General features: G+C 36.6%; 1 protein-coding gene across 1 annotated transcript; it reads left to right on the plus strand.

Annotated features, from left to right (window-relative positions):
- Positions 1 to 4,944: 4,944 nt before the first annotated feature.
- Positions 4,945 to 13,814, plus strand: LOC148868837 (phosphatidylinositol:ceramide inositolphosphotransferase 1-like). Its single transcript, XM_088967959.1, has 12 exons — positions 4,945 to 5,650; positions 5,804 to 5,893; positions 6,869 to 6,955; positions 7,052 to 7,120; positions 9,340 to 9,420; positions 10,663 to 10,734; positions 11,877 to 11,937; positions 12,027 to 12,129; positions 12,882 to 12,977; positions 13,060 to 13,106; positions 13,218 to 13,351; positions 13,464 to 13,814. Exons 1-12 carry the CDS (start codon positions 5,618 to 5,620, stop codon positions 13,542 to 13,544), a joined length of 954 nt encoding a protein of 317 aa, XP_088824085.1. The 5' UTR covers positions 4,945 to 5,617; the 3' UTR covers positions 13,545 to 13,814.
- Positions 13,815 to 14,049: the final 235 nt, after the last annotated feature.

Raw genomic sequence — 14,049 nt, forward strand, 5'->3', positions numbered from 1 at the left:
ACACTTATGAGATGTACCAGCAACTGAGGTATTTATTCGTACTAGGGGTTATGCAGCACGGATCGAGAACCATATTTTCCTCCTTTCTTTATATTTCCCATCATACCTCCAGTTCCCTGTGGCATGTTCAATTTAAGGGGCACGTCAGTTAGGTTATGTTTGGTTTGAAGGAAAAGGTAAGAAAAGATGGGAAAGCATAGGTAAAAGTTTTCCTACTATTCTCTTACTTTTCCTTTTTTTTTTTTCTTTCAAACCAAACATAACTGTAGCGCCAATAATAAGTCCAGTCAGGTCAAAATTGGAATGACGCCAAACAGTCCAAATTCAAGCTGTAACCATTCCTTGAATGGGTCACATGTATAGCAGACGTGGACGTGGGGTTTGGAAGACATTATTTGTGTAAGTGGAATCCGGAAGTGTGTCGTGTGATTAATTGCTTGCAATTTCCTGATTCCTGTATTTAAGGTAGGATTTTTGTGAGGTTTTATCAGATGTTTAAACAATAGACAAGGGATGGCAATTTTTCCCATCCCAACGGGGACCCGACTTTCTTGATTCAATGGGGACAGGGATGGAGATTGTTTTGGTGGGGCAGGGACGAGGATTAATAGGAATCTCCGATCGGGGTCATGGGATTGAGGTCCCCACCCCGCCTTGATCTTAATTATATATAATATTATTTATAATTCAAATTTTTTATTTTTTTTCAAAAAATATTACTATCTAAAAAAATTCCGATGACTCAAGTCCCTGCAAAAAACTCATCCCCAACAGAAATCGAAAACAGAGATAAGATTAATTTCAGAATCAAGATCGGAAACCGGGGAATACGATCCCTGCCCCATTGCCATTCCTACAATAGACACCAACCTTGAATGCTTAAACAGAGACCGGATTCGGTCTTCATAATATCAATGTTCACATCGTATTCCCAATACCATTCAGACAAGTTGCCTTCTCATTTTATAGAAAGCTAGACATGTGAAATTTTTGAGAAAATCCTGTTAAAACTCATAACCCACTATCAGGCTACAGTTCCCCACCATTCAGACACATAAGCTAGACACGTGGCATTTTCTGAGAAATTGATGCTAAATCCCACAACCCACTACCACAATTTTCAATCAATTCCTAAAAAAATGGAGAAAATGCAGAAGTAGTTATTTACAACTATTTCTGTCTACATTCTATCAATCTCACTTAATCATTAACACTTTATGTATCATAACAAAAAAAAAATATCCATATTCTAATAATTATTCAAAAGCTATTTTTTTTTTAATTTTAATAATTATTTAAAATATTAATAAATATAAAATTAGTTGTATTAATTCAATAATATAAATTTAATATTAATGATTCCCCGTACTTAATAGGGGGTCATTCACTAGTAATATACAATATATGACATGCCGGGTTTGGAATTTGATCAGGCTTATCAGGTGACCCTAAATCGGCTCACCAGGGTGGTAAAAGAAATATATACAGAAGTACAAAAATGGATTTTCTTGCGTTAGTTTGGATTGAAATCAATTAAAATCCAATAAAAAATATTAAAAATAACTTTATTATCAGAAATAATAAATAAATTAATTAAAACTTGAACACCATGACTGTGAATATGATCTCAACTCTATATGGTTGGACGAATGGGGTTGTACAAATTGACCAGTTCAGAATTCGAATATTATGGGTCGGGGCGGGGCCAAGCATATTGGAAAGATGAGTTGTAGAGCAATGGCCCAGCATCATTACAAGCATGCATGCAGTCAGAGACTCAGAGCAATATGTATTCTCTGCGGCCTGCGGGCATCAAATCAAACTTAAAATTTAATAATAATAATAATAATAATAATAATAATAATAATAATAATAACTTGTATCCATTTTAATTTTACAATCCATTTCTTTTTGTAAATGTGATTTACAATTCTAACTAATAAATTTGTTTTGGACTTTTGGTCATTGATAATTTAAATTTTGCATCCCAAAAATTAATGCACCATAATTTGCATAGCCTATTTAATTTGCACTCCATGCAGTTACACCACTGCAAATTAAATTTACACTGAACAAATATAGCCTTTAAACAAAATCTTATTTGTCCATTTCAGGAGACACTGCCTTATCTATATTTTTTTTTTCTTATTCACTTTTGAGAAGTAGACGATTCTTGGGGTTGATGGCAAAGAACTGTTACTCAGTACATGATCACACGTAAAGCTGTATTTGGTTTGAAGGAAAAGGTACGGAAGGGAATAGGTTTCCCTTTCCCTTTCCTACATTTTCCTTCAAACCAAACACAGCTAAAAGCATTGGCCTAAATCCCCTTAAATTGATGCCAGACCCTTTTGATCTAATGCGGGTTGTAAATCCTCCCCGTGACTCCGTGAGTCTTTTTTCTAATAATTAAAGGAAAAAAAAAAAAAAAAAAACTAAACTTCTTCCATTCCATCATCCAGCACTAAACATGAAGGGTACTAAATTGGTGTTTGTGCAAACTAAAATCTCTAATGCTCCAAACGTTTGCAATGCAATTTCATATACATTAGTACAAATTAACGCATGGGAATGCAAGTTTTGGTTTGTTGCACTCTCCTTTGTTTCAAGTATTAATTTACTCCATCTACACTGCAAACAAAAACAAAGTAAAATGTAAAACAATGGTAAAAAAATTGAACTCCTATACAAACAAACAAAGCTTTAGTCCTTGCATGGAATAAAAAAACTACGAGACCCTCAACGCAATTCCTGGAACATAATACTCCAACGGTTTTGAAGCTTTTCATGTGGTTTGGTAGAAACCAAAATCCCGTTCAAGGTTATTCTCAGGTCGATGAAGATGCAACTTTTTCTTGTCTTTATTTTCCTTTTCTTTTTTTTCACATTCATCATGGATTCAGTGAAACTGTGAAACCTAGAAACTCTGATAAAAACGAAAAACATATTCGAATCATTTACATGATGACATCCAATTCAAAGTTACACCGGAAAGATGAACCATTTTGAGCGAGCCCAAGGGACAAGGGTATTCTCTTTTGTCTTTATGGGCTTTTTAGGGATCTGCAAAGATTCTAAGCCGAGTGTAGGGCCTACAAATACAAGACATATCCAGACCATCCATCTCTAGCTTAGGATTTTGGACCAACCAGTTAATCTCATATAAAGAAGGCAGGATTGAATGATTGATTAAAAAAATAAAAGAAATAATAATAAAGTGGAGCAGTGGGCGCCACGAAACAGAGTTCACATCTCGACCTTGTATTGAGAACATCTTTCATCATCTCTCACCGGGAGATGTTCCCAAGGTCGGGATGTGCTGTGGGACATTATAGTTATAGGGCGCTGATGCGAACTCCCCGAAACAAGTGGTGATTAACGTGATAATCGCCAGATCAGATCGGATGGATATTCGAGATGACGGCAAGTTGGAGAACCACGGGAAAATCTTACGGGGATGCAATGTTAACCGGTGTGATTGTGGAAAGCAGAAACAGGATTTGGATTTTGGAAGTTCCAACTTCCAATTGTTTTGCCTCCAGACTTGAAAACCTGGGCCTGGCCTAGCTAATTTGAACCACTCCTGGTCCTGGTGCTGGATCCTAGCTTCGCTTCTAGGAAGGAAAAGGATTTCCCATTGAAATTTCAAAATGTCGACCAAGAAATTTGGGCTGGCTGGGATTCACTGCAATGCAAATGTTCATGTGATTTATAATAATCTTTGGTCGTCCTTTCCTAATCAATGTCCGATTTGGATGATATTTCCATCTTACCGGTTACCGCCAGTTACGTGTGGGGAGGGCTTTAAGAGTTTTGAATATGTGGTGGGCGCCCACGGAAGGGTCCATCGATTCAACATGATTAGTAAGTCAAATGATTCATGCATTCACTGTGAAATGTTGAATTTTCTCGTCAAAGTTGATACTTTTCATCCATAAAACAAGGAAAATAGCTTTGTCTTCCTCTTCCTTAGGCCAGAATAGAAGGATTTAAAATAAGGTCTAGAGTGTAGACTCTAGGGGAGAGGGATTTCATTCTAGAACATCTCCAATCTCCATATCCTGGGCTAGGCCCCGGGGCAGCAGTTACAGCCTACAACTACAAGCTAGCAGCTAGCAGCCAGCACCAGCAGATTACACAGTCCTAAACTACATTTGGAGCTAAAATTTCCTAATCCAACGGTCTTATCCGTGGCCTTATAACGACATCTTGGTTGGAAGTCCTGATTCTTCATCACGGTCCCGCTATCATTAATTAATTCTTTAACTTAAACACGAGAATTGCACCTTCTTCCTTGAACGGTGGAGTCAGACAAAGAGTGACACACTGACACGCACACACATTTGAAATTTGAAACGGATGAACGAGGAAGTGATGGCGAGTTCTTTGGTCCGTTATTCTCGAAGCCCGGAAGCCGCCTCCAGCTCGATTGCTCCTGGAACTTCATCCTGTACATGTCGGTAATTTCCCAAAGAGGTGGGAATAATTTTGGAATTTCAGTGACACTTTTTAACTTTTTTAAGTTTTAACCGTTCTGAACGGTGGGCCACTGGGACTCGAACCTCGGTCCATTAAATCAATTAATTAGATTATATATATTATAAAAATAAAAATAAACCAAAACTCTGAAGAATTCGCTCACCATTGCATTGGGTTCCCCATCCAAGCATCCGTCGCCCACGAGAGTGTGTACTTTGGCCGGTATAGCAGGCCGATGCCGGAGGGCCCGAAAGCCCAAAGTGTTAATAGTCCCTATTCTTGTTAAAAGAGCCCACTCCCAAGAGCCAAGTCCCACCCACCAACAATATAACATATTACATAGCCTCCCTCCATCTCTATTTCACTGTCTCACACTATAGAAGGGAATATTTGCCTTTGCCCTTTCCTCCTCGTTTTCTTAATTTCTATTTTTCTACAATTTTAATATTTATTCATATTGTATTTATATATATATATATATATATATATATTTATATTAGCTTAGATTTTGTTTATTTCTTCTCTTTTTGAGTCTCGACGCATCCTTCCTCTTCGCTTCCTAAGGGGTCGCGTAGCGGCGATCTTTTCTTCTTTTTCAACCGTCGATCCGTGTTCAACCCGCGTTCGTCAAGACTCAAGACTGAGCAAGGTAGAGACAGAGTGCTGTCTGCTGATATATTTTATCAACTTTTTGCATACAAAAAACTCGTCAACCTTCCGCCATTGAAGCGTTTCTCTGTTCCGATCGCGTGTTTTATCATTAGATTTGAAGCTTAGACCTTCGGTTCAAGCCGATTTCTCGCTCTGGATTGGAGAAAATTGTTTTAAACAGTTGGACTTTTATCTAGATATTGGTTTCTAACTTTCGATTGAGCCTCGTGGTTTGATTCGTTTAAAATTATCGGACTGGTCCCTGTTATGATCCCTATTCGAGTTTTATGGTAAAGAGAGATCTGAGGACCTTGCTTGAATAAAAGAGGAAGAGATCGCCTTGTGGAGGCGATTGGGGGATTCAATTTTTAATTTTCCAAGGAGATGCTTCTGTACACTTATTGATCAATTCATCGGTTGTTTTTAATGATGTCTGCCTCAAACGTCTGGTTGTGAAGTAATATGGAACTGATTGCAAGATACAAAAATGACGTTTTATATTGCTCGCGAGGCTTCCAAGGTTCATTTCTTCTCCCTTTCTTTCCTTTTCTCTTCATCCTTTTCTATTCTTCCAAAATTTTCTCCTCTTTTTGCTTTCTATTTCTGCTTCACTTTATTTCTGCTACGTTACTCCGTGCCTTTTGATGATAACTTGTTTTTCTTCTCCGTGAAGCTATGGAGAAGATTTTCAATGGAAACGTCGATAGAACTCAAACTCCTTGCGGAGAAGTGGAAACTTCTTCTTGCTGGATTGATTTTTCAGGTATTTTTAGTGACCACCGTCTTTCTGATAGTAGGCCTTTATAAGTTCCCTTTTTCAATGTTGTTTTGCTTTTGTTAGTTTTCTTTGTAACCAAATGAAGGAAAATTGTAAGAGCTCATGAGACATTATTTAATTTTGCCGTATCGGTTGCTGGAAGAGTCTTCAGGTTCAGTGTTAAAGTCCAGTTCCTATACGGGATGCTCTATATTTGAATTCAGGGCGTGAAGTACTAGATTCGCTACTCGTGCGTATTTTTGGATTGGGATTCAAAATATTTTTTCTAGATTCGCTACTCGTTTCTTTGATATTGGTGCATATCGCATGATTTGTTTTGAGCATCACCGCAAGTCAAATCATAGACACATTTTGACGTATGGAGACAAAATGAAGATAACAACTGGTTAAAGTTCTGCAGCTACTAGTGTGAATCACTCTCCTTTAATTACATTTGCAGAAAATGTTTGCCTCAATAAAAAGGTCATAATATATATTATTGTTATTCTTATCAGCAAACACAGGTACCTTTCCTAGGATAGCTTTCTGAAGTTCTTGCGGTGAAAGTTAATCATGGTTCTGGCAGTTTCAGTGTATATTTTCTAGGCTAATTCGAGGTTGTAATGTACCAATCCTGCAACTACCCAATATTGTCATTTCTTTTAAACATTTCATGAACAGAGTAGCTGTGTTTCTTTTGCCCATTTAATGTAAATTTAACAATCTGAAACTGATTTTCTTTCTAGATTACGTATTTTTTATGGATAATATTTTCCCTTTTAATTCTAATTGCTAATAGGCTGCTTTCTTGGTGTTCTCATATGGTTCCTTGGGTCAACATTTTGTCAAGGTTTTTCTATTCTATTCCCCCTCATCTAGACAGGGTTTTGTTATTTCCTTACTCTCTTAATTTTCTAGGATGGAGATTATTTGAGTTCTCAAATTTTATTTTAATTTACTTATTTTTTCTTCTGTCCATAGTACATCCATGGATTGGCTGCACGAGGAGTTCATTATTTACATCGACCAGGGCCAACACTTCAGGATGTCGGCTTTTTTCTTCTTCCAGTGCGTATGATGGTTTTCATGTTGAAGTTCTTTTTCTGACATTTGTTGATTTAATTATGATAGAAGATATGTTTCCTTACATTTGTATCACTACAGGAGCTTGGACAAGACAAGGCTTACATCAGTGAGACTGTATTCACCTTAATCTTTTTATCCTTTGTCTTGGTAAGGCTCTTCCTTTTATTTCATTTTGTTCTTATTTTTATTATGTCCAAAATTCTATTATTATATTGTTAATTTGCAAGTCTCTTTTTCTATTTATAAATTATTTTGTAATGTCAGTATCATGCAAATGTTCTTAGATTTTGCTTCCTTTTGTGAGGACAATTTTGAGTTCATTTGCAACTTCCATAATATTTACAGCTTACAAATTACGTATATGATATAATAGCCTAACCTTACCGTTTGAGACACCGTAATTACTAATTACCTCTATGCAGGCTGTTGTGCTGACATGTGTCCATTAAAATTTCATATATTTGGCTTAATTTGCTATACTGCAGGATATTGGATTCTAAATACCAGAGAATTGTATAATACCAATGAACACTTGCATTTCCCATTGTTCTCTCTTCCAAGTTTATGAATTCTTCCCTTGCAAATGCAATGGGTAGTTGAGTTGTTGAGTTACATGCAGTTTTGGTCATTTGACACTTATTGACATTGTATGTACGATTTGTTGCTCGTTCCCGTAGTATATTTATTTTACTTAATCAACATCTCCTTTTAGCATGCAAATTGACCAGTGGTTAACTGCCTGACTTATTAACTTGTCAAGACCAGAACTTCAAATCTCTTATTTATCAAAAAAAAAAAAAAATCAACTCTCTCTCTCTCTCTTGTTTCTTTGTCATGGAAAATGGGGAAAAGGTTAATTGTGCAGAGATTAGGCACCATTATTTTGGAGGAACAAAATTAGATGAAAATAATTGGAAGTTACCTATTTATGTAATGTTCAAAATGTTACTATGTATACTTATTTTGCTTTGGAAATGAATCTTTTAGCCATTTACACAACAAATTTCTACTGCAGTTTCTTTAAATATTTTATTTTCCGAAAACTGAGGGAATGGTCTTTTAATATTTGAAATACCATACCTTTACTACCTTTCAAAAAAAAAGAGTATATCCTTTACTATTTGATATGTTTCCTAGAATGTTAGCTATATACATTAGGCACCTTAATTGTTGGTTGCTACAGGAGACAAGACATACGCTTGATCTGTTGCTTATGTCAACTTGAATGTATATTTTCTTCCCCAGATAGTTGGACGAGTGAACCCACAACTAGTAAGGACTCCAGTTTTTAAATATAGTGGTTCTTAATTTCAATAAACCTAGAAGAATTGCTATTGGACAGGCATTAGTGAAAATTGGACAGTTTTTAGTGTCAAACCATCTGATTTTCAATTATTGGCCCAGTAGCCCTGTTCAATTATATTTACCATTCTCACTAAAAACAACATTAAAGGGATTTGAACTAGCCCCAGTTAACTGAAAACTAAGCACAAACGATTGAACCACATGCTAGTTTGTGTATATTTATATATTTTATGTTACTTATATATATATACAATAAGTATGTTTTATGTTAAAGATGCAAATAAGATGACTTGAACCTGAATTGCAGTGTATGATAATAAATGACAACAGCCATCAAACTACTATTTTATTTATGTTGATATCATAAAATTTATATTGTATATTTGAGTATGGTCTAATGACGTCAATAGATTCAGTACTGGTTGGGCCATCTGACCTGTCCCAGTAACTGAAATGGTCTTTACTTGGTCCAAGTATGACAACATTGAATAAAATTCTTTTTGCTTGGGCAAAGTGTCAAATATGAAACTGTGTGAATTGATGAACTAAATGCAATTTGATTTAAATTTAAAATCTACTTGCAACAATTAAACTATGGAAAACTTTATTTAGAATCACAAGGCAAACTTTTCATGTACAATACAACATTTTGTAATTTTTCACTGAAAGATTTGAAGAGAAAAGAAACGCATGCAGTTACAAAATGTAAAGCTGCCCCGTACCCATGAAAGTATAAATTAGTAGATACATAGAATGCTATGCATGAACATGCATTTGCTATTGGATTTTGTGCTTTTATGATCTGTTCATTTTCTAAGCCTTTGCTCTAGCGGTAAGAAGCCTCTCCTTACTAGTTCTGGTACTAGCATGAATGGAAGACACATTGATGTTTGTAACTGTTTTCTCTACTTACATCATCAAAGTGCATGAGAATGTTTGATTTATTTATATTCACTGAAAATAATTTCACATTTCCTTTAGACAATGTTTTGTAATAACTGTTTTTTCATTATTCAATGATGGTGCTAATCATTCTTAACTCGGGTTGTATTTTGTTGCAGTGGACTTTTCACCCTTTCATATTTCACAGTAAGAAGATCTACACTGTTTTAATATGGCGCAGGGTTCTAGCTTTTCTAGTTGTAAGTTCTAATCATTGCATACATGGTTTATGTTCTTTCAGCACCTTTTTTGTGTTTTTTCATGGGCTTATTTTCTCGTATTAGTGGCCACCTCATTGTGAACCCCAACTGGATCTTTAATGGTTTTACCTGTAAAATTTGATGCCACTGCCAGAGTATAAACTTGACCTCTTTAAACATCATGGGTTAAAATATATCATCTTATGCTTGTGTTTATCTCAATTGAAGCTCAACTCGAAGAGATTGGGTGTCAAGGAACATAGGATGGATACAACAGAATCAGTGCATAAGCAGACTTCCAGTGGCCTGTGGAGTGTGGTCCCACTTGGGATATCTGCAAGGCCATAACATTGACCTAATCCATTCTTTTAATGTTTTTTTTTTTGAAACAGTAGAATATTGTATTAATAACAAAAAGTGGGATATCTGCAAGGCTATAACCTTGGGATGCACATGTATAGCACCGTACAAATTCTGTCAGCAAGATGTTAACAAGAAAACAATGTCTCCCTATTAAAAATTCTGTTATAATTTTACCATCTAAACTCCTTGTACGTTGATAGCCATAATCTGAGCATTCCTCTCCCCCAAACACACCAGAGCTCAGCCATAGGAATCAATCCCCATACAAGTCTCCTGCTTTTGCTAACACCCTCAATCTGCCACCTCAATAGAATTGACTGCACAGAATGGGAAAACGCCTTAACACCCCATGCATCCAAAAGTTTCAAGCACAGTACACCACACCTTGGCTGTATACAGGCAGTGCAAGAAAAGATGGTTTGCTATTTCCAACTCCTCTAAACAGAAAACACACTCCACCTGGTCCAAGACCATTACTCTGCATTGCAGTTTGTTACATTGCCAGACACTTCTCAGATCTGCTATCCACACAAAGATCTTTTGAATTCTTGTGGATCGTTATATATGTAAAATACACACACACTCGTGCCGTGCAAACAGGTTGCATGACAGGCCAAAAACTGGAATCGGCCTTACCATAAGGCTAAGGCTCCCAAACCAGCAAATAAAAAATGGAAAAATATTTTAATCGTGAAAATATCATTCTTATGCATTTATCATTGTTCCATATGAAAGCATGTGCCTTTGTAGGGTTTTGTTATTTGTACCTTCTGCCTCAGCTCAAGTCTAATGTAACCTTTATGGATGACCCACTGGTGGTACTTAATATTTTTCTTTGATGCCCCCAACATCTTACTATGTATCTTTTGTTTCCTGTAGGCTTCTCAAATTCTCCGGATCATCACATTTTATTCAACACAGCTTCCTGGGCCAAACTATCACTGCCGTGAGGTAAAGCATTTAAAAATGTACATGATATACTTGTGAATATGGACAAACCAGACAATTAGGTAAAACATTGAAATACAGCAGCCTAATTATGTGGCTGAAATGAGCTTATGCAAACTGGTTCAGGCTGGAAAGCATATAGCTTATTTGTTTGAGATATAGCTTAGGTTTACCCTACAAAATAGGCTGGACGAACTTAAGAGGGTTTAAATAATCAAAAACAGCACATGGAAATAGAACCAGTAAGTTTGTAAAAGGGATTTGAAACAAGATCTATAGTTCGGTTATGTGAAACAAAAGGCTGGTAGAGGTCTACAAGGAAGAGAAGAAAGCACCACCATTATGTTTCTCTAGAAGTCAGCACCTTCAAGCTTGAAGTAAGCACCAAACAGCAGACAATAAAATTCTAAGAACAATTCCACTTTCATTAGTTCATTAATTTTTTTGTTCGATTAGTAATTTTCATTTGTGCATTAGTTCTCAATAGCTTGTACAATGGTGTATACGGGTATGAAGTAAAATGTTCATGGGTAAAGAGAAATGTAAATTCTTTCACACATGGGTTTAGGCAAGGGTGAATAGGGATTCTGTTTTCTGGGCTCAGTTGTACTTGTTTTTTCTTCTTTTTGGCGTCTTTGGACATCCTTGGGGAGTTAAGATGGTTTAGCTTCCTTCCCTTGTAAGTTAAGTTTTTTCTGTTATTGAAAATTCTTGTTATTGATAAAGAAAATGGTATATACGGGTAAACATCAAATCTCTTTGAGATCTTCATGGTAATTACCTTCCTAACAAATGCAACTAAACATGAAAGCACTCACTAACAAACGGAAGAATGTTAAATAAATCCAAAAGATTTTCTCTATCTCTATCAGATGCTTGATTGATTTGATACCAAATTAAGTCTTTGATTGAGAGAATCTCTTACAGGCCCCAATTCAGCTGGCCAAATTTGCTAGGAAGCCCAGAAAGGGCCCAAGTTTATGGGCCAGTTTAGACACTGCAAATAAGACTTTTTTAAGTAAAGCATTGGTTTGATCTTTATTCTTCAAGTGTTGTCCTCTCTATGGGATATCTATATATTATCATTTTATTCAAAAAAATTGATGAAATTCTTACAGCTTGGTATTTCTTATTGACCATTGCAGGGTTCAAAACTTGCCACACTACCTCATCCATCCAGTGTATTGGAAGTGCTCTTAATTAATTGTAAATGACCTACTCTCTATTTGGCTTCATCTCATCCCTCAAAATGAAACTTGGCATTTATTTGGTCTGTCCTCAATCTCCTTGTGCAGTCCCTCGGGGTGTAATATACGGCTGTGGTGATTTGATTTTTTCTTCTCATATGATCTTTACTTTAGTCTTTGTGCTCACATATCAGAAATATGGCACGCGAAGGTAAGTTCTTAGTTCTTTTTTTTTATGTTTTCTTTGTTCTTGCTATATAGGAATATATATATTTGAGAAATTTTTTTCAAAATGGATAATATTAAGAGCCCCCCCACCCGGTGGCAGAGCCAGGAATTTTCTTTTGAGGGGGGCAAGTTATATAACTTATTTTTTTGGCTTATGGTAATGAAAAAGTTATATTAAGTCAATTACATTATAAAGATTCTCAAGGGAGGGCACTCACGGGATTACTGGTCTGCCTTCTTGGCAAAAGCAAGAAAATGAGATAAGAGAGTAGAGGAGGTAAGGTTTGGAGAGAAATAGGGTGGGAGGGTTTGGGTCTATTACCAGTTTTTTTTTTGGAAGAAAAAGTAAACAATTTTTTATTGGGATTTATGTGGAGGGGTGTTCGAGAGTTAGAGAGCAGTCGTTAACATTTTAATGGCACTTCCATGTTTTGGGGGAGCCAAGGACCCACTTTATTACATGTTTGCTACTGCCTCCACCCACTAATTATATGAATACTTGGCTTTGCCTCTGCCGCTCCACCCCCACAAAAAGAAACAAACAACTAAAAAAAGTCACGTGAAGGGAAGATTCGCTTCCTTGATGGCTCAACTATCAGATAGTTGATTTCCTACATTCTCATTTTGTGCCACTTTCTGTATCATTTTTGTTTGGTATTAACTTTTCTGTATCCTAAGTTTGCCACTAAGATGCTGTTGTAAAATCTAATATTTCTGGTTGTATATATAACTCAGGTGTGTCAAGCAGCTTGCTTGGTTTTTTGCTGTTGTTCAAAGCCTCCTCATTATAGCATCCCGCAAGCATTACACAGTCGACATTGTTGTTGCATGGTATTGGTCCTTTTTCTGTCACCTTTAAGAAAGGTCGCATGTCATCTTTTGGCTACAATTGATCTGTTTCATTGTTCTGTAGGTATACAGTAAATTTGGTGGTATTCTTTATAGATAAGAAATTGCCAGGTGAAATTTTGTGACCTTTTGTTTGGTAGTTTTTCAAAATTTCCCCATGTTTCATCAACACTAAATTTTTTTAGCAACTATAATGATTTGTGAGTTGTAATGCACATGCAGAACTCCCTGATCGCAGCAATGGAAATGGAACTTCATCTCCATTGTTACCGTTGAGTACCAGAGAGAAGGATAGCAAGACCAAAGAAGAGCAGCACAAGCTCTTGAATGGCAATTCTGGGGACACAGCCGATTGGGTATGCTGCTGGAACAAATCCTGCTCATTTTACTCTCTCTCTCTCTCTCTCTCTCTCTCTCTCTGTACACTTGCACATGCTGAACCATTACAATTGTATTATATTCCTCCAGAGACAGAGAACACAAGTCAATGGCAAGATTGTCGAAAATGGAAACGCTGTCCATGCTGAGAAGGTAATGAATGGTACATAGATGATGGCGGGGGGCACTGGATTACCACTGCAGTTATGGGGAGATGCGGCCGAGGCTTCCAGTTAAAACCCATGCGACCTGACCTCGACTTGCGCAGCTCAATTGTAATGTTGGGCCAGTGACACTGTAAAACTGATCTGTATTCATCAAGGGTTGGAAGATTATGGTTCTTTTTCTCTTCTTTCTTAATACTTTTGTTCCTTTCATGTTTCAATGTTTCATGTTAATGCCATCCCTCGTCACCATGTATCATGGGACTCATCTCCTTCACTCATCGCGGGTCCGACCACTAATGTGGAATATTCTTGTGCCGACAAAATGCTACCACATATCTGGAACATTTTACGGTTTGGTCTCACGTTACTAAAGGTGGTCAACATGATCCTAAAAGTTGAAGGAAAGGTCTTGGGTCTGATTATACGATTAATAGCATGCATACTCTGCAAGTTTTTCAATCAATTATCACCGCCCGTTGCCAAATGCCAACTTCCCATATTAGCTATAA

This window comes from Nelumbo lutea, chromosome 2, assembly GCF_056320005.1.
Source record: "Nelumbo lutea isolate HS-2025 chromosome 2, American lotus-T2T, whole genome shotgun sequence".
In the NCBI taxonomy this organism is placed as follows: Eukaryota; Viridiplantae; Streptophyta; class Magnoliopsida; order Proteales; family Nelumbonaceae; genus Nelumbo; species Nelumbo lutea.